This window comes from Cynara cardunculus, unplaced genomic scaffold (assembly GCF_001531365.2).
Source record: "Cynara cardunculus var. scolymus isolate 2C unplaced genomic scaffold, CcrdV1 Un_Scaffold_4951, whole genome shotgun sequence".
Taxonomy (NCBI): Eukaryota; Viridiplantae; Streptophyta; class Magnoliopsida; order Asterales; family Asteraceae; genus Cynara; species Cynara cardunculus.
Window position 1 is genome coordinate 13,779 of NW_020202160.1, and position 20,567 is coordinate 34,345.

Genomic DNA, 20,567 nt, shown 5'->3' on the forward strand with positions numbered 1-20,567 from the left:
TATACTTAATTGGAAATCTAAGTTTCTTTCGTTTGGTGGTCGGCGTCAGCTTATTATATCGGTTCTTCAATCTCTCCAGCTTCATTGGATGTCGGTTTTCTTATTTCCTTCTGGTATTATTCATGATCTAGAATCTATATTTCGTAAATTCCTTTGGGCTCCGAGGGAAGATCTGCGTGGTAAATGTCGGTTATCTTGGGATACGGTTTGTAGGCCACTGGAATCTGGGGGTCTTGGAATTAAAAGGCTTTCTACTTGGAATCGGGCTTTACTTGCAAAACATGTGTGGGATATTGCTAGGCGACGGGATTCTATGTGGGTTCGTTGGATTTATAGTAATAATCTCCGTTCTTCGAATTTCTGGATGGTTCGTAAGAATTCTAATTGGTCTTGGGTTTTTCGTAAGCTACTAGACTTGCGGATTCATTTACGTCGGTTTCTTTTCTCTCAAATTGGTGACGGTTGGAACACGAATGCTTGGGAGGATGCTTGGTTATCTTGTGGCCCTCTATCCGCGTTTATCTCTTACCGGTTTGTCCATTCTTGTGGTTTTCTACCTTAACGACGGTTCGTGATCTTATTATAAGATGGAATGGTAATTGGCCTGATGATTGGTGTGAACGGTTTGATATGCTTCAAAATTCTCCGCTTCCTTTATTGACTTCTGATTGTGATAGAGTTCTTTGGGGAGATGCTTATAATTTGTGTTCGGATTTTACAGTAGGTAAGGCTTGGGCTTCWTTAGAGGGTAATCATCCTGTGATCCCTTGGTCTAAATTGGTTTGGTTCTCAGGTCATATTCCGAAGCATGCCTTCTGTTTTTGGTTGGCTTGTCAGAGAAGGCTTCCRACTCAAGACCGTTTACATTGGAAGGATGAGCCCCCAGATATGGAGTGTTCACTGTGTGGTCAATGTTTGGATAGTCATGATCATTTATTCTTTCAATGTTCGTATGCAGGAGCTGTATGGACTAGTGTTCTAGTTTTGATGGATATGACGGGTATGCCTTCAAGGTGGGAACAGATTGTCCAAGTTATTTCGGATCCTAATATTCGTCCGAAGCTGTTAAAGCAGAAACTTGGTGTGGCGGCTACTCTTTACTATATTTGGCAAGAACGCAATAGAAGACTTTTTTCTGCGACTAAGCGTACGGTTCAAGATCTTACTGCTGTTATTAGGGAATCTATCTCCATTCGAGCAGATTGGTTGGCGTGTCGTCCTGTGCTTACTTATGGTTGATTTGAAGGCTTGTGTTTGGTTCTGGGAGGTGTTGGTTTGGGTTACGCTTCTCTTTCTTATCTTCTTTGGTTGTTTGTTTGAGTCTTATGGGCWTTGTTTGTTTTGGCTTGTTGTGGCTAGGTTGGGGTGTTTCCTTTGGCCTTGGGATTTTTTATTGTAGGTTGCGGTCTTTCTGTTTGGTTGCGTTGTAAAACTTTTTATTGCATTTTTATRAATTTGCCGAAGTTTTTCCTTCAAAAAAAAAAACAACAAATGGACCCACCTCGTTGTGAACTTGTGAAGGATTACGGATAATATTCTTATGGCGCATGAACTTGTGTCTGGTTATCAATCCACTACGGGTCCACCTCGTTNTTATTCAATTACTGTCTTATAGATTCATAAATGGTCATGGATTTCATAATAACTCCACGGTTTCTGATGTAATGCAACGCTTTGGCACTAATTGGCCGGTTGATTGGATACAACAATATCCTCAGCTGCAAAGTATTTTGATACCTTCTCCCAGCCAAATGGAGGATACGGTCAGATGGCTTGATGCTAAACTTTATCGGGGAAATTTTGAGGTCAAAGTGGCATGGAAAACTGTTCAAGAAGTGAGGCCGATTGTGCATTGGTATAAGCTGGTATGGAATAAAGCATACATACCTAAACATGCTCTTTGCATGTGGATGGCTTGTCAGAAGAAATTACCAACTCAAGATTGCATCAGTCAGTCGAAAGCATGAACCGCCGGATTTGAAATGTGTGTTTTGTAAATTAGTGATTGAAACACACAATCACTTATTTTTTGAATGCAATTACTCAAGTAGTATTTGGGAACTCATTGAAAAGGTGGTGGGATTAACGAACTGTCCGAACAATTGGGAGGATATTCTTAACAGGGGTTTAGCTCAAAGATGGAAATCTTGGTCTACGGTTCAAAAACTTGGTATATCGGCCACGGTATACCATATCTGGAGGGAAAGAAACAGGAAGTTTTTTGACAACTTTAATCATTCTGGGGACAAAGTTGTAGCGGAGATCAAGATGCAGATTCTTCAACGTATGGCTTGGAAGACAAGAAAGAAGTTGACGCCAACAAATGCTGTGTGATTTCGTGGGTGGAGTGCCTTCTCGGTTTGGGAAATTGTGGGTTTTTTTCACCTTTTTCTCTTTGGCTTGCGTTATTTTAATGTTTTGGTGTACTTCTCTTTGTCATTTTTGGCTCCATATGGCTTGGTTTGTGAGTCAAAGTTGCCGTAGTTTTTCTTGCTGATTGCTTTAAAACGGTTACGCTTTTATTGTTTTATAAAATTGCCTGGGGATCTTTCCCCTTTCAGTAGACTCCTTCTGGAGAAATATGCCTATCAAGGGTCTCTAACGAGATTAATTACGATCCACGTATCATGATTTTGACCCAAATGACTCGATCTAATCTGGTTGTCCCATTATAAACCCACTAACACCAAATGGACACTCTTTGAAGTATTTCCCTTTACTGTTTATAAAATTGTCTGGTTTCCGTTCAAAAAAAAAACACCAAATGGACACATTCTACCTCAGTTAGTCACATTAACGTCAAGTCAGACTAACTATAACCCATTTAGTGTCATTTTGACCCAAATGAACTTCTTGAGGAGAAATAGGCCATTATATCCAGTAACACCAAATGGACCCTTTAACGACCATTATTACCCATTCTACCTCAATCACCTTTATTAATGTCTGGTTAGAATAATAAGACCTATTTAGTACCATTATAACTCAATTATTTTCAAATTAGAGAAATAAGCCCATTATACCTCAATCGCCCTGATTAACTTCTGATTAGACTAATTATGACCCATTTAGTACCACTGTAACTCAATTACACTCAAATTGGAGAAATAAGCTCATTAAACCCATGAATGTCTGATCAAACTAAATATTACCCAATTAGTATCATTTNATCATATTTTGGTGGTTGTCACCCTGCATTTGCAAATAGGAGATTTACTCACTAGACCCGTATGGTCCAACCCTCATTTTCTGTTTTAAATTATGCAATGCAGGAATAGCTGGGTCCGGGGATATAAAAGGGAAAGGGAAAATGTGATTATTTTCCTAACCTATTGTCTGCTTTTGGAAGTTACATGTTATATTACATGTGGTAGTACAAGATTTGTTTTGGAAATTTTATATGTAGATTTTGTACATATAGCAATTCTTGTACTAGTGGGACCTTCTGATGTAATTCATGTGTCTATGTAATGAAATATGTGTTTATGCAAATGTGGAATATGGGGGTGTTACATTAAGTCCAAGATATGTTGGACCATTCCCTATTATTGAAATAATTGGGGAAGTGGCCTATAAGTTAGAACTTCCTTTGGAATTWAGTGGAATTCATGACACGTTTCATGTGTCAAATTTGAGGAAGTGTCTAATAAGTCCAGATGTGGCAGTACCATTACCTGAGATTAAGGTAGATGAGAGATTATATTTTGAAGAAACCCCTAAACAAATTACTGATTCCAAAGTAAAGAAGTTACGAAACAAAGAGATTGGGTTAGTAAAGGTTCAATGGCGTTTTCATAAGGGACTAGATGCCACCTGGGAATCAGAATCGGAAATGAGGATGAAATATCCTTATCTGTTTACTTAATGGAATTCCAGGACGGAATTCTTTTAAGGAGGGAATATTGTAATATTCTTGTTATATTGCAAGTTTATACATATATTTATATATGTGTATACAGTTATGTATGTGTGTGTGTAATATTTTTGGTGTTAAATTAAAATTTTATTTGTTTTTAAATAAAAAGGGGGGAGGTCGGCTAGATGAGCCCCCCATCACCTCTCCTCCTTTTTATTTATATATAAATAGATTTTGTGAAGAAAAGGATACACACACACATAATACTTTTAGAAATTTTCTCCGAAGAATCAAGAGGATTGCACAGAAAGAGGATTTCAAAGGCTTTGATTCTCGATTTCTAAAGGTGAGTGTATTAAGAGTTTTGGAAATGAATTGCTTACATACAGTTTGATAAGCATTTGGAACTGGTTATCATGAATTTTGTTGCATTTTATGAGAGTTCTTGTTTAAACCGCTCAAGTGTTGTCCAGATTGAAATCTGGATAATTAAACCGCCCATGCCTTGTCCGGAGTATTGTCTAAACCGGCCAAGAGGTGACCGGATATCTTTTAAACCGGCCAAGAGGTGACCGGATATTGTTTAAACCGCTCAGAATTTGAGTAATGTATTGATCGGATTACTTTAAACCGGTCAATGGTTGAGCCATGTATCATCCGGTTTACTTTAAACCGGTTAACTAAGAAAGTGAAATATTGTCCGGATTTGTAATCCGGACAAAGATGTTAACAAAAATTCAAGTGTTAAAGTTGACTGGRCTTGTTATCCGGACAAGATTGACCGGACTTCAAGTCCGGATAAAGAGATAGAAAGTTTTTGAAATGTTTTTGAGATGAAATGGCGGTGTAACTGCGAGAGAGATGTAATGGCGGTGTGACCGCGAGAGAGATGAAATGGCGGTGTGACCGCGAGAGAGATGAAATGGCGGTGTAACTGCGAGAGAGAGATGTAATGGCGGTGTAACCGCGAGAGTAATGAAATGACAGTGTAACCGCGAGTGAGAAACATAAATATGTTTATGTTTCAGAACAAGTTTGATTCTAAACTGATTGTTTGGAATGTATATTTTTTGTATGAGATATATACACTCACTAGATCTTTTGGTCTAACGCTCAGTTATTGGACTAACCTGTTTTGAAGGTCAGCATACTTTGCAAGATAAAGGCAAAGGAAAAGTATAAATGATGATAATAGTTTGTTCGTATATGTATTGAAGATACATTTTTGTTAGTCCATGTTTTGTAATAATACTGTTTTAGTATTATGAGTATGATGATGTGAATTATGTGTATAAGGAATATGAGGGTTGTTACATTATGTTTATTATATTTGGCAAGAAAGGAATAGAAGACTTTTTACTGAGGATAGCCGCACTACTTTGCAACTTATCAAGATTATACATAACACGATTTCCACTCGTGCGGCTTGGATGGATAGAAGAGGTGAGTCACGTGTTGTTTTGCCACAATGGATCTTTGGTGGGATTATGGAGCTTTTCTGATTGTTAAGCTCCTGTTTTTTATTTTTTGTTGTTTGTTGGGGTCTGTTGAGCTTTGTTCCTTTTGGCTCTTGGTGGCTTGGTATGGTGTGCTGGCCAAGTCTTTTGGTTTTCTTGTTGTTTGGGTGTGGTCAAACATTTAGTTGCTGTATCTCCTTTTTAAGTTTATAAAATTTTCTGGTTTCCGTTCAAAAAAAAAAGGCCTGATCAAACTAAGTATGACCAAATTAGTGTCATTTTGTGTTAATTAGACTCCTTTTATGCAGAAATGGGCCTATAAACCCATTAGGGTCTAATCAGATTAGTTATGACCCATTTAGTGTCATTTTGATCAAATTGACTCGAATAAAAGTAACAGACCCGTGTTATACCCATTAANACAGTTTCGGACGAGTATTAGGATCTGAAATAACTTGAACAATCTGTTCCCACCTTGAAGGCATACCCGACATATCCACCATAAGTAAAACACTAGTCCATACTGCTCCAGCATACGAACATTGAAAGAATAAATGATCATGATTATCCAAACATTGACCACAAAGCGAACACTCCAAACCTGGGGGCTCATCTTTCCAATGTAAGTGGCCTTGAGTCGGAAGCCGTCTCTGACAAGCCAACCAAAAATAGAAAGCATGCTTCGGAATATGACCCAAGAACCAAACCGATTTAGACCAAGGGATCACAGGATGATTACCCTTCAAGGAAGCCCAAGCCTTACCCACTGTAAAATCCGAACACATAGTATAATTATCTCCCCAAAGAACTCTATCACGATTAGAGATAATGTTCCTCCCAACATTAAGGAGGCTATCCTAGAATGTCTTCCCTTTAAGCTAGGTATTTTTCCTGTTCGATATTTGGGTGTTCCTTTATCGCAATCTCGGTTGAAGACTTGTGACTATGCTCCGCTGATTGCTAAAGTGAAGGGTCGTATTCTTAATTGGAATCTAAGTTCCTTTCGTTTGGTGGACGGCGTCAGCTTATTATATCGGTCCTCCAATCTCTTCAGCTTCATTGGATGTCGGTTTTCTTATTCCCGTCTGGTTTCATTCATGATCTTGAATCTATATTTCGGAAATTTCTTTGGGCTCCAAGGGAAGATCCTCGTGGTAGATGTCGGTTATCTTGGGATGTGGTTTGTAGCCCGTTGGAATCTGGGGGTCTTGGAATTAAGAGACTCTCCACTTGGAATCGGGCTTTACTTGCAAAACATATGTGGGATATTGCTAGGCGACGGGATTCTATGTGGGTTCGTTGGATTTATAGTAATAATCTCCATTCTTCGATTTTCTGGATGGTTCGTAAGAATTCTAATTGGTCTTGGGTTTTTCGTAAACTATTAGACTTGCGGAGTCATTTGCGTCGTTTCCTCTTTTCTCAAATTGGTGATGGTCGGGACACGAATGCATGGGAGGATGCTTGGTTACCTTGTGGTCCTCTTTCCGCTTTTATCTCTTACCGGTTTATTCATTCATGTGGGTTCTCTACCTTAATGACGGTTCGTGATCTTATTATACGCTGGAATGGTAATTGGCCTGATGATTGGTGTCAACGGTTTGATATACTTCATAATTCTCCATTACCTTTATTGACCTCTGTTCGTGATAGAGTTCTATGGGGGAACAATTATACTATGTGTTCGGATTTTACAGTGGGTAATGCTTGGACTTCCTTAGAGGGTAATCATCCTGTGATCCCTTGGTCTAAATTGGTTTGGTTTTCGGGTCATAATCCAAAGCATGCATTCTGTTTATGGTTGGCTTGTCTGAGACGGCTTCCGACTCAAGACCGTTTACATTGGAAGGATGAGCCCCCAGATTTGGAGTGTTCGCTTTGTGGTCAATGTTTGGATAGTCATGATCATTTATTCTTTCAATGTTCGTATGCTGGAGTTGTATGGAATAGTGTTTTACATATGGTCCATCTAACGGGTATGCCTTCAAGGTGGGAGCAGATTGTACAAGTTATTTCAGATTCTAATAGTCGTCCGAAATTGTTAAAGCAGAAGATTGTTGTGGCTGCTGCTGTTTACTATATTTGGTAGGAGCGTAATCGAAGACTTTTTTCTGCAACTAAGCATACGGCTCAGGATCTTATTGCCGTTATTAGGGATTCTATCTCCATTCGTGCAGATTGGTTGACAAGTCGTCCTGTGATTACTTATGGTTGACTTGATGACTTGGTTTTGGTTCTGGGGGGATTTGGTTTGGGTTAAGCTTCTCTTTTTTATCTTATGTTGTTTGTTTGTTTCTTATGGGCTTTGTTTCTTTTGGCTTGTTGGTTGGGGTGTTTCCCTCGGTCTTGGGGCTCTTGGTTGTAGGTTGCGGTCTGTCTGTTTTTTGGTTGCGTTGTAAACCTTTTTATTGCGTTTTATAAATTAGCCGAAATTTTCCTTAAAAAAAAAATACACCAAATGGACCCGTTAAGGATCATAAAGACCCATTCTAACTCAATTAGTCACATTAACGTCAGGTTACACTAAATATGACCGATTTAGTGTCTTCTTGACCCAATTAGACTCCTGGTGAAAAAATGCGCAAGTTAAACCCTATACGGTCTGATGAGACTAATTATGACCTCGTTAGTGTCACGTTGACCCAATTGGACTTATCAAGGAGAAATATGCCCATTATGAGAAATAACCCCATGATAACCATGAAGGTTTGACCAAAAGGGGGTTTGACCGCTGTTGACTTTTTCTCTCTAGGTTTGTGTGCAAGAAGATGGTGAAGTTTGGATCGTACAATGAAGCTTGATGATTGATGCATGTTTTCTTCACTCCTTCTTGCATTGGTTGTTATTGCGTTGGATTGCTTTGTTCCTTTCTTACGTAGAAGCTGTTTWAAGGATTAGGGTTACGGTTCATTACATCGGCTGGTTTTTCTTCTCGTCGGTTTTCTGTTTGATTCTGCTGCGGTTTATTCGATCTGGTCGCCTGCTTCCTGGACGGGTTTTGCGTTGGTGTTGGCGCTAGGGTTTGCATGCCGGCGGCTATTAGGGTTTTCTCCATTTGGTACGTTTTTTTTCTAACTGGTTTTGATCTTACTCGCTGCGTCTTCCTCTTCTGGTTTGGTTTTGGTTTCTGGATCGAACAAGGTGTGGTGCGGCTAGGTTTTGGCTTTCGAGTTAGGGTTTTGGTGGCTGTTTTCTTAGCCGCTATTTTCTTCATCCTTGTAACGGCTGTCTTGGTGCTGGGTTATTGCCTGTTGTGGTTTGACTCGTTCTCATTCTGCTGGTATCATATCGTTCTGCAGTCCTTGTTATGATTGTGCTGCTGGTTGCTAAGCGTTCCAGAATTTGAATTCTGTTGGTTGCTGTGGCTTTCTGGGCATTACGTTGAGGTTCTGTAGGGCTGTTTCGTCTGGTACACTTTGTTTTTGGTCTTTTGTGTGCTGGTTGTTGGATTGAAAGTTTTTGCTGCTGTCTTTTGATCATATTTTCTGCTGTTGATGGTGGCGGTTTGGTCCTTGGTTTGGTTTACTGCAAGTTAATTCTTTGGTGAGTTTGTTCCTTTTTTTTGCTGCTGTTTTCTTGTTAAAWAGTAGTTGCTGCTGTTTGTTTGTTTGTGGGTTTGATTTATTTCCCTATTGTACTGGTTAAGTGTTTCTGTGGTCTTCGTTGTTCTCTGATAGTATTCCTAGTGATTATTCAGCACCTCTTAACGGGGTCTTTGTCTAATTCACTCAGGTATTTAGAAGAAACTTCAGCACCACGGCTTCTTAACTGGTGTAATGGGTGATGATAATCCTCCCACTGATCCCATTAGGGTTTCGGTTTTTGAAAGGCTTACTTCTGTGGATCAAAGTAATGTTTTGGGCAATGGTGAAAGTACTAGTCTGAATTTTGCTAAAGCGGTTGGCCGGTCTGTGGCTACTGATCTGAATTTTTANCGATTTAAAACAATCCGGTCAATACATCGCCCAACCTTTGACCGATTTAGATGAGATCCGGTCATCTCTTGACCGGTTTAAGGAGGACTCCGGACACTCTTTGTCAGGTTTAACACTTAACTAAATATTTATGAAATATAGTTCATAAATAGCAGATTCTAGCAATAAAAGATGTAATAACCAATACTTCAAAGCAATATACACTCACCTTAAACAAAGAATCCTGATTTTGAATTCTCTTCTTCTTTTTCTGCCAATCCATATGATTCACCAAGAAATCTTTCCTATTATAGAAAGTATGTAAAAACCTTTCATCTAACTCAACTTTCTATATATATAGTACTAAGGGAATGTGGTGGGCGGCACAACCAGCGGACCTCCCCCCCTCCTTTTCTTTTTAAAATTAAATCTCAAAATCTTCACATAAACAACACACACACACACACACACATACATATATATATATATATATATATATATATATATATATATATATATATATATATCTATACTACATTAATATGCATTTACACCATTGTCTTAATTACAACCATTTAAGCATAAAGTACTGCCATTTTATGCATAAAATTCAAAAAAACTCTTAAATACAACTCTTCAAACATGTGGTACAACCTCTTAATGCTTTATGCATAAACAATTACTCCACTACTCTTTCTTTTTCTTCACCCGCTAGATTCGCACGTCTCTGCTTTTTCTTCTCCCTAAACCAGATTCGCACGCCCTGCCTCCACGCTCATCTCTCTCTGTCCATCGCACGCCTCTCTTCAAGAAAACGATTCAGGCAATGAACCCCTGTATAAATGATGAAGCACGATTCAGCCGATTCAAATACAGTGTCTATCGCNCAAAAAGTTGGCTCATGTCTCTATCCCTATTGAAATGGCGAAGGAAGCTGCCAAAGCCTATAATTCTGTTTTATATGGCTATTTCCTGGGACCTCGTATCCCTTTTCCTCTTGTGAAAAAAATTGTTAAAATGCCGTGGGGTAAATTTGGATTTTTGGATGCGATGCTTAATGAGAATGGTATTTTTTTTTAAATTTAATGACGTTGGTGGATGTGATCAAGTGATTGAGGCTGGACCGTTGATGATCAGAGGTATTCCTTTATTTGTCCATCGTTGGGATCCGTCCAAGGGTTTAAAAAAACCGGAACATACCTCCTGTCCATTATGGGTGAAACTCCATAATGTCCCTTTAGTTGCGTTTAATAAAGAAGGAGTTAGTCGTATTGCGARTGTTCTGGGTATACCAAAGCAAATGGATTCGTGCACTGCTTCAATGGGTGAAAAAGCTTGGGGCCGGCCTGGTTTTGCAAAAGTTCTTGTTGAGGTTTGGGCTGTGGGTGAACTAAAACGGAAAATTGATGTTGAAATCCCAAACATAAATGGGGGAGAACCCGAAAGTGTGCAAATTCAGGTAGAATACTTATGGGAACCGRTTCAATGTTCCCATTGTCAAATTTTTGGTCACAAACTCTCGTCGTGTGTTAAAGCAGCTAGTTTGAATAAAGGTAAACAAGTTGATGGCCGTAAAGATGCTGATGGGTTTACTAGAGTGGTGAAAAAACAATGGCGGGTTAAAGGTGGGAATAAAGCCGATCATTCTAAGGATAAATCGGATAATGGAAGAATGGACTCAAACCCTGTTGAAGCGTCCTTGGGAGTGAATGCTGTAAGTCAAGAAAGGGAAATAGAAGATTCCATGGTCTCTAATAATGTTGAGTTGATGGATCCTTCTTTGCCAGAGGGGAGGGATGCGTTGGGTGAATCAGGTAAGACTACTTATGGGCCTTCATCTTCATTTACCAAATCTTCGCACCATTCTATGTCTACTCCTACACCACTTATTTCTTCCGTGATTAAAAACTTTCGGTTGCCGAGACGAGGGGTTGYGCTAAACAATGTTGATTCAAATCGGTTTGGGGTACTTGAGACGTTAGGGGAAGAGAATTCTCGGGTGGACTCTCTTGATGAGGTGGTCAATGATCTGATTGATGTTCAATGGGCAATGTTGAATTCACGTCTGTCTTTCACGATGCTAGTGTTCATTTTGATCCTCCGGGTCTTTCGGATCATGCTCCAGTGACGGTTTCTTTTCGATGCGGCACTTGGAAAAAAAGAAATGGGTTTAAATTTGACAATTTCTTGACTGAACATCCAGGTTTTCTTCAAGTTGTAAAGGAGGAATGGGATAAGTATGTCGAGGGTTCTTTTATGTTTCGAGTGACTTCTCATTTAAAAGCGCTGAAGAGTCCTCTTCGGAAACTTCGTCATTCTTATGGCAACCTTGGTAAGCGTGTTTTTTTTTTAAGACTGAACTTGATCGTATCCAGATGGATGTTGATAATGATCCGTCTAATGTTGAGCTAGGTGAAGAGTTGGGTCATATTCGGATTGCGTATCAAAATGCATGTTGGGATGAGAATTGTGCCGCAAATCAACGTGCCAAAATTAATTGGTTGAATGAAGGTGATTTGAATACCAAATTCTTCCATAAATTAAAGAACGCCATCATTACAATTCTATTCAGTCTGTGTGTACAAGTGATGGAACTTATGTCTATGGTGATGATGTGCCTAATGCTTTTGTAGATCATTTTAAAGGATTTCTGGGATCGAGGTATGTTTCTTCTGATTTGACTATCACTAATGATGTTTTCATGCGTAAACNGGCAATGAACCCCTGTATAAATGATGAAGCACGATTCAGCCGATTCAAATACAGTGTCTATCGCACGCCTCTCTTCAAGAAAACGATTCAGGCAACTTACAGTGTATAAATTTAGGGTCATCTGATTTAGTTTATTGCGTATTTCCTTACTTGATGAGTTGGGTCATCTGATTTAGTTAAGTTAGGGTTTATTTGGTTAGTTTGTGTGCAGCGATTCAAGCTATTCAGGACTGACCTCAAGCGATTCAGGGCTATTCTTTGGAGGTTCTCAAAGGTAATTTTATATTCAGGCCGATTTTGTTTAGCAATCGTGAACACACAAAAATCCCACACGATTCAGCCGTATTTTGTTTAGCAATCGTGAACACACAAAAATCCCAAAAATCTTGTCTTTAGTTTCTTGTTAGAATGCTGTTCAGTATCTAAGTAATTTTATATTGAAGTCCTGGTTCTATATATATCATCTTATATCTTAATCACTCTTTTCTTTTTTAAAACCAAAATTTACAAGTTTTTCCATCTTATCATGAATTTGTTTTGGCTTATTCATATATCTCATACATATCTATTATATATCTATACATGTACGAAGCATATCTTCTTAATTAGTAGTTTACAGTAAAAAATGCATTTAGATGAAATGATGATGGTAATGGTGATGGTGATGGTAATGGTAATGGAGGAGATTGAAAGGGTGTGAGGAATCGATAGTTGATCGTTTCTAATGAATGCTCCTGCTTGTCTGCGCCTGGCAGTGATAGTAGTTTACAGTTTCATACGAAATCAGTGCTCRTGTGCTCATAAAACTTGCAATAATCTACAGTTGTATTAGAAACTCTTATTGCATAAAGATTATAGACCAATAACATGGCATTTGCACATGACAGGACTGAGTTCATTCTCAGTGCGCCTTTTCATTGAAAAACTTTTACATTCCTTCTAAAAAAGTAGTGGTTCACCTTTTATGTACTTGACTGAACCCACTGGTGTTGCAGACCCTGCATGAACCTACTGGTGTTGCAGACCCTGCATGAACCCACTGGTGTTGCAGGGCAAATTATACCATGGAACTTCCCTCTTCTGATGTATGCTTGGAAGGTTGGGCCTGCATTGGCTTGTGGTAACACTGTAGTACTTAAAACTGCTGAACAGACACCATTATCTGCCCTCTATGTTTCAAAGCTTTGCCTTGAGGTAATATAAAGATTTGTAACACTCAAATTTGCTCAACTTCCTTCGCCTCTCTCTCTCTCTCTCTCTCTCTCTCTCTCTCTTTTTTACATTTTGAAGGATAACCTTAATTCTATGTTGTATGCATTCAACAGGCAGGACTTCCTCCTGGTGTGCTAAATAATATATCTGGTTTATGGTCCCAGTGCTGGTGCTGCTCTTGCTAGCCATATGGATGTGGATAAGGTTTTTAAAAGGTTTGTCTGGATCATATTTATTGTTTACATCAATGTTAACTATATAGCTTCTTCATACAGCTTGCTTTCACTGGGTCCACTGAGACTGGTAAAATTGTACTTGGATTAGCTGCACAATGCAATCTTAAACCAGTGACTTTAGAACTTGGTGGCAAATCTCCTTTCATTGTGTGAGGATGTCAATGTTGATGAAGCTGTTGATCTAGCACATCTTGCTCTCTTCTACAATCAGGTTTGTTCCATCAAACACCAGCCGAATTCCTATACAAACTCTGTCATTGACGAATGATTTGATTTGTATGCCACTAGAACCAGCATTTGTTTTCAATATGATTGCTAAAGGGTTGTTTTGTTGCTAAAGATCAGCAGCTATGGGGCTGTTTTGTGGCTAAAAATCAGTAGCTAAAGAAGCTGTTTGGAAGATAAAAATTCAGCAACTATAGGGACTGGTTGGATGCCATTTCGAGACTGTTTTGGGCCTTGTTTAGAGGCTGTTTAGAGCTATGTTAGAGGCTCTTTACAGATGTTTTGGGAAGCAGTTAGGACATGTTTAGCACCTGTAGTGAGACATGTTTTGTTAAGTTTATATTCTATGATACATTTGTCTATTATTTGTTAAAAACGATGTCAATCTTTGTTGAATTTACTAATTGTCCACTATCAAACATAGATATGTTACACCTTGTTCCATGGGGTGGGATGAAACACGCTTATTCCACTTTGTTACGTGAAACAGTGATATTGTTATGTAGGTTAGTCTACTTGTTGGAAACGGATTATGTTGTTTTGTAAGGGAAGATGAAAAAGAATTGATGTGGGAAGTTATTCAGTTTGTTTGTAAAACATATAATTACTATTTTTAATTTTGGATGTGTATGTATAGTTGGATACAATTGGTTTTTGGAATGTAATGTGCTCATACATACTCTCTTGCCCTGTGCACAGGTGTGAGTCAAGGGCTGATGGGTGGTCCAGATTGAAAAGGTTGGTCTGGTCCTCAAGCCGATCAATGGCTTCAAAACTTCCAACGGACAATCGATGTTTGGCAGGTCAGTTTTAGCTACTGATTCAGTTCAAGAATTTCACTTCAATCTCTACATGTATGTTTTAATAGTGTGGATAGTCAAAAACATCAGCTCAAGGAAAACAAGGTTTCAATCAGGAAAATCACCTCTCARAAYTCCCCTGGYTTCCATGTTCTCTCTTCTGACCAGAGGTATTGCCAGTTGGCRTGGGGGTCGAACCTGATGCACTGGCCTGACTACTTATGTTTGATCCTATGTTCTAGGTAGCTGCTACTTTTTCTCCCAAACACCATGTACAAATTTCCTCCATTAGTGGCAGTTTGTAAMTTATGAGAAATACAAAATGCAATCCTCTCTTTTACAACATCTTGGATTCCTGGTKCAACAAAATAGGTTGAAGATAAAAGAAAAGAAATTCATGTTTGGTAGTTCCATGGACATGGGTAAAAATTATGGATGGATACCATCCTACTGTTTAATTACCTTTACAGTCACAGGTGTTTGTCCGTCTGTCCATTTGTTTTGCTTTACTACTTTGTTGAGTAACAAAGCATAAGATTTAAGCCTTTGGGACCATTCCTTGAGCCTTTGGCTTGTTACTATAATGATGATGATTATTAGCCCCATGTAGTAGATGCAGAATGGTCATTAAATAAGTTGTTAAAATCTGGTGGTTGGTTTTGTAATAATACAAGAAGCAAGGCCCAAGGGTGAGTATTAATCTTTTGTCAATTTTAACATTGGGTTATTGCTATGTTTGTGTTATGATATGCGTATATGCATGGATGCTTATAGGAAGAGGAACAAGAAATGTTACAAATAGATCCATCCATCCAGATAAAAGAGTTTGGGACCAGCAAGAAATAAATATCTTCCACAAGATGTGATCTTATTCCAAAGCAAAACTTACCTTGTCTCTTTAATTTCCCTATATATTTGGAAACCCATCTTCTTTCCATCACAACAACAAATACTGACTGCTACAATTGCGGATCTTGGTTGCGATTCGTAGTGCTGAATCAATCTCGGAAAGGATCGATAAACTCAGACATGAAGAACTGCAGCCTCAAATCATTGAACTGTTACATGGGGAAGTACCAAATACTGACTGCTACAATTGCTTGTACAATTCAGCGGACTCATGCCTTAAATGGTTGTACTATATGACATAAAAGTGATATATGTATATATATCTTGTGCAGCTTTAATTTGGTTGCCAATTGATTTGTAGTTTTGATTTGCACCGATTGATTTGTAGTTTTGGTTGCCATCTTGTCCCATGTAATCTGCATACCAAACGTACCCTTAATGAACTTTTTACATCCCGCCGCATTGCGCGGGTAGACAACTAGTATATGTATATATATATATATATATGTTAAAGAAAATCTTAAATCAAAACTTGAAACCCGAATTTTACAACATTCCCTCCTTAAAAGAATTTCGTCCCGGAATTTCATTTAAGCAAAAAGGTAGGGATATTTCATCTGCATCTCAGACTCTGACTCCCAAGTGGCGTCTGGTCCTTTATGATAACGCCACTGAACCTTTACTAACCCAATTTCTTTGTTTCGTAGTTTCATCACCTTATAGTCAGTAATCTGTTCAGGGGTTTCTTCATAGCATAACTTTTCTTCTATCTTAATTTCAGGTAATGGTACTGCCACATCTGGACTTATTAGACACTTCCTCAAATTCGACACATGAAACATGTCATGAATTCCACTTAATTCCAAAGAAAGTTCTAACTTATAAGCCACTTCCCCAACTCTTCCAGTGATAAGGAATGGTCCAACATATCTTGGACTTAATTTCCCTCTTTTTCCAAAACGTACCATTCCTTTCCAAGGTGATACTTTTAACATCACTCTATCACCCACTTGAAACTCAATCAGCTTCCGACGTTTATCTACATAACTTCTTTGTCTATCCTGTGCCGCTTTCATTTGTTCTCGTACTACTCCAATTTTATCAGCAGTTTACTGAACTAACTCAGGCCCAGCTAACTGTTTTTCACCTATTTCATTCCAGCACAAAGGAGTTCGACATTTTCGTTCGTACAGTACCTCGAAAGGTACAGCTTGAATACTTGAATGGTAGCTATTGTTGTACGAAAATTCCACCAAAGCCAAATGACTATCCCATGATCCTCCGAAATCAATGACACATGCTCTCAGCATAAAGCTTTTATTACGCATTTTGAAGGTTTTTTGGGTACTTCTAATAGTTTGGTTAATCCGTCTATGGAAGATTGTGCTTTTGTTCGCTCTTTATCGTTATCGGAATCTTTGCACCTAATCAGACCTATTACGGACATGGAGATTCAGAATGCGCTGTTTGATATTGGGAATGAAAAGGCACCTGGTCCTGATGGGTTCTCGTCAAAGTTTTTAAAGCAGCTTGGAATGTGGTTGGGAGGGATGTTCTCATTGCGGTACATAATTTCTTCTACTCTGGAACTTTAGAATACCAGTTGAACCATACTCTTCTTTGCTTAATTCCAAAGGTCCCTAACGGTTCATGTGTTACTGATTATAGACCTATTGCCTGCTGTAATGTTTTGCTGAAATGTATCAGTAAAATTATTGCTGATAGGATGAAAGGATCTTTGGATTTTCTTATTAGCAAGGCTCAATCTGCTTTCATTCCTGGTCGTCAGTCAGATAACTGATAATATTCTAATGGCTCATGAGCTTGTAGCTGGCTATCAAAAACATCAGGGGGAACCAAAATGTGCTTTTAAGATTGATATTCGCAAAGCCTATGATACCGTTGACTGGCAGTATCTTCTGGGGATGCTTAAGGGAATGGGATTTCATCCATTTATGCTTAACTGGATTAAATCTCTAGTCACATCGCCTACATTCTCTATATGTGTTAATGGACAACCGAAAGGTTTTTTCATGGAAAGCGGGGACTAAGACAAGGGGATCCTTTGTCTCCTTATTTGTTCACGGTGGTTATGGAAGGATTATCGATGATTCAGACAAAATGTATTGAGGAGGAGGTTCAGTTTGCTTATCATCAAGGTTGTGCTGAGATAAAATTGACCCATTTATGTTTTGCGGAACGTTCGGGTCTGTCTCCAAGTCTTGCTAAAAGTGAAGTTTTCTTCGGGAATGTGGGGTTGGATGTTCAGAATATGATTCGACACAGTCTTCCTTTTCGTCCGGGGGTTTATCCTATTCGCTACCTGGGAGTGCCTCTCTCTCTCCAGTTCGTTTAAAGGTGCGTGATTTTAACCCTCTTGTGCTCAAACTTAAATCTCGTTTGATGAATTGGAAAAATAAATTTCTTTCTTATGGGGGAAGAAGACAGCTTATCATCTCTGTGCTTCAATCTATGCAAACCTATTGGATGTCGGTATTTCTTGTACCGGCAACCACTATTCATGAGATTGAGCAGCTATTCCGTAATTTCTTATGGAATAAAATGGAGGGTGCTATGGGTAAATGTCGAGTTTCTTGGGATAGGATTTGTTTACCTATTGAACATGGTGGTCTTGGTTTGAAAAGACTAGCACTCTGGAATCGGTGTTTAGTGTTTAAACATATTTGGGATATTCTCTCTCATAGAAATACTATGTGGGTCTCCTGGATCCAGTCTCATTGTATTCGAGGCAGGAATTTTTGGATTATAAAGAAACGGAATGAATGGTCGTGGCTTCTGCGAAACCTTTTGGAGTTAAGATCTCAATGCAGAAGGTTTTTTATCTATAATGTGGGTAATGGTATCTACTCATGCTTGGGAAGATACATGGAGTGAGTCGGGTCCCCTTATCCATTTGCTTTCTTACAGATTCATTAATGGTCATGGGTTTCACAATAACTCTACGGTGTATGATCAATGCAACGGTTTGGTACTAATTGGCCGATTGGATTCAGCTGTATCCCCAATTGCAAAGTGTTACGATACCACTTCCTACTCAAATTGAGGATACGGTCCAATGGCTTGATGCTAACCATAATCGGAAATCATTTGAAGTAAAAGTGGCTTGGCATACATTACAAGAAGCGAGGCCGAAGGTGCATTGGTTTAGTATGGAATAAAGCATACATTCCTAAACATGCGCTGTGTATGTGGATGGCTTGTCAAAACAGATTACCAACTCAAGATCGCATTAGTCAGTGGAAACATGAACCTCCGGATTTGAAATGTGTTTTTTGTAATCTAGTGCCTGAAACGCATAATCATTTATTTTTTGAATGTAACTACTCGAATAGTATATGGGAGGTCATTCAGAAGGAAGTTGGGATAACAAATTGTCTGAACAAATGGGAGGACATTCTTCACAGGGGTTTATCTCAAAGGTGGAAACCATGGTCTACGGTTCAAAAAATTGGTATATCTGCTACGGTATACCTCATATGGCGGGAAAGGAACTGAATTTTTTTGACAAGTATAATCAAGCTGGCGAGAAAGTTGTGGCTGAGATCAAGAATCAGATTCTTCGAAGAATGGCGTGGAAGACAAGGCAAAATCTCATACCTCTCAATGACGCGTGAAAAGATGTTTGCTAAAGGGTCTCGTTTTTGGTGCATTTCTCTTTGTCTTTTTTGGCTTCTTATGGCTTGGTTTGTAAGCCAAAGTTGCCGTAGCGTCTCTTGCTCTTTTGACAGTTTCTCTTTTACTAGTCTTTATAAAATTGCTTGGGGATATTCCCCTTTCAGTACACTAAATACGACTGATTTAGTGTCTTCTTGACCCAATTAGACTCCTGGCGAAAAAATGCCCAATTAGTGTCATTTTGTGTCAAGTGTCATTCTGAGCCAATTAGAATCCTTATGGAACGACGGAGGTCTTGAAGGGGGGATGGGGGTTGACCGGTTTTGACTTTTTCTCTCTAGAGTTTTGTGTTCGGCTAGGGTTTTGACGTCGGATCTCCTGCTGTTGTCGATCATTGTGATACGTTTGCTGCTTCGTTGTCTAGTTGCTGTTTTCGAGGATTGCGTCTGATTTGGTGTCATTCGTTGGCGTCTTTTCTCCATAAGAGTTTTTTCGGCGGCGACTCTTTCCAATCAGGTTTGCTTTCGTTGTGTTTTGGTTTGCGCCGATCTTGCTGCTGGTTATTCTTTTGTGCTGGTTAGTAGTTTGGTTTTGGGTGTAAGGGTAGGGCAGCCGGCGGTTTGTTTTGTGTGGCTAGGGTTTGCATGATTTTAGGCCTTAGGGTTTTGCATGCAATCGGGTTTTTGGGAGGCTGTTTCGTTATCGTTTGCTTTGGTTTTTGTTGCTGCTGTTTTCTTCATTCAATCGTGTGGGTTGCTGCTGGTTTTCCTTGTGGATTGGACTGCCGATCGGTTCTCTAGGGTTCCTTTTTCGATTTTGATGGCTAGGGTTTGCATGTGGTTGTCTTCTCGACTAGGGTTTTCTTGTGGGCTGGTTTTGTTTCTCTAAGGCTTGTGCTATTTCGTTGCTGTTTTGGTCTTGTTCGTGTTTGGTGTTTGGTGGTGTTTTCTTGTTTGGAGACAATATCTAGTTTATTTTCCCGCATCAAGTGTTTCTGTGGTCTTCGTCTCCTTTTGTTAAGCTTATCGATAGAGTATTCAGCACCTTTTTTAAAGGTCTTCGTCTACTTTATTGAGACTGCTTGACATGGGATTCAGCGCCACGGCTTCTTGATTCAGGGTATAGTAAACTAGGTCTTCTTCCTTTGGTAAGGATGACTGACTTTGCGGATGTTATCTTGGTGAATGATGCCTCTCGGGACTTTGCTGATGTAATCTTGGACGAGACGGACCCTAGTTTGGTGAAACGTCCTCCTATGCATGAAACTATTCAGAAGAAGGTCGGAGTAATTCCTGGTTCGTCTTCTAGGGTGTCGGTTTGGGATCGCCTTTCCCCAGCGGTTAGGGGTGATCATTGTGTGGTGCCTAATAAGTCCTTTGCAGAGATTGTGGGTGGTACTTCCTCATCAGATCTTACATATTATCCTGTTGAGAAGAGTGTATAACCGAGGATCAGTTTTCCCTTGGACGTTACAAAAGGTATGGCTAAATCCTTTCAATCAGTTCTCTATGGCTATTTTCTTGGCCCTCGTCTTCCTTTTCCCGTCGTTTTACGTGCGGTTCAGAATGCTTAGGGAAGATTCGGTTTTCGTGATGCTATGGTTAATGATTTGGGTTATTTCTTCTTTCGTTTTAATGATGAAGGTGGGTGCAACCAAGTTATTGAGACAT

The 20,567-nt window shown here is 39.2% G+C and overlaps 1 protein-coding gene across 1 annotated transcript in view; it reads left to right on the forward strand.

Annotated features, from left to right (window-relative positions):
* Nucleotides 1-1,239, forward strand: part of LOC112504231 — a 7,626-nt gene extending 6,387 nt beyond the window's left edge. Inside the window, exons 5-6 of the mRNA XM_025108166.1 lie at nt 132-531; nt 588-1,239. Coding sequence (XP_024963934.1) covers nt 132-531; nt 588-1,239 — 1,052 coding nt within the window. The remainder of the gene's footprint in view (nt 1-131; nt 532-587) is intronic.
* The last annotated feature ends 19,328 nt before the right edge of the window (nt 1,240-20,567 follow it).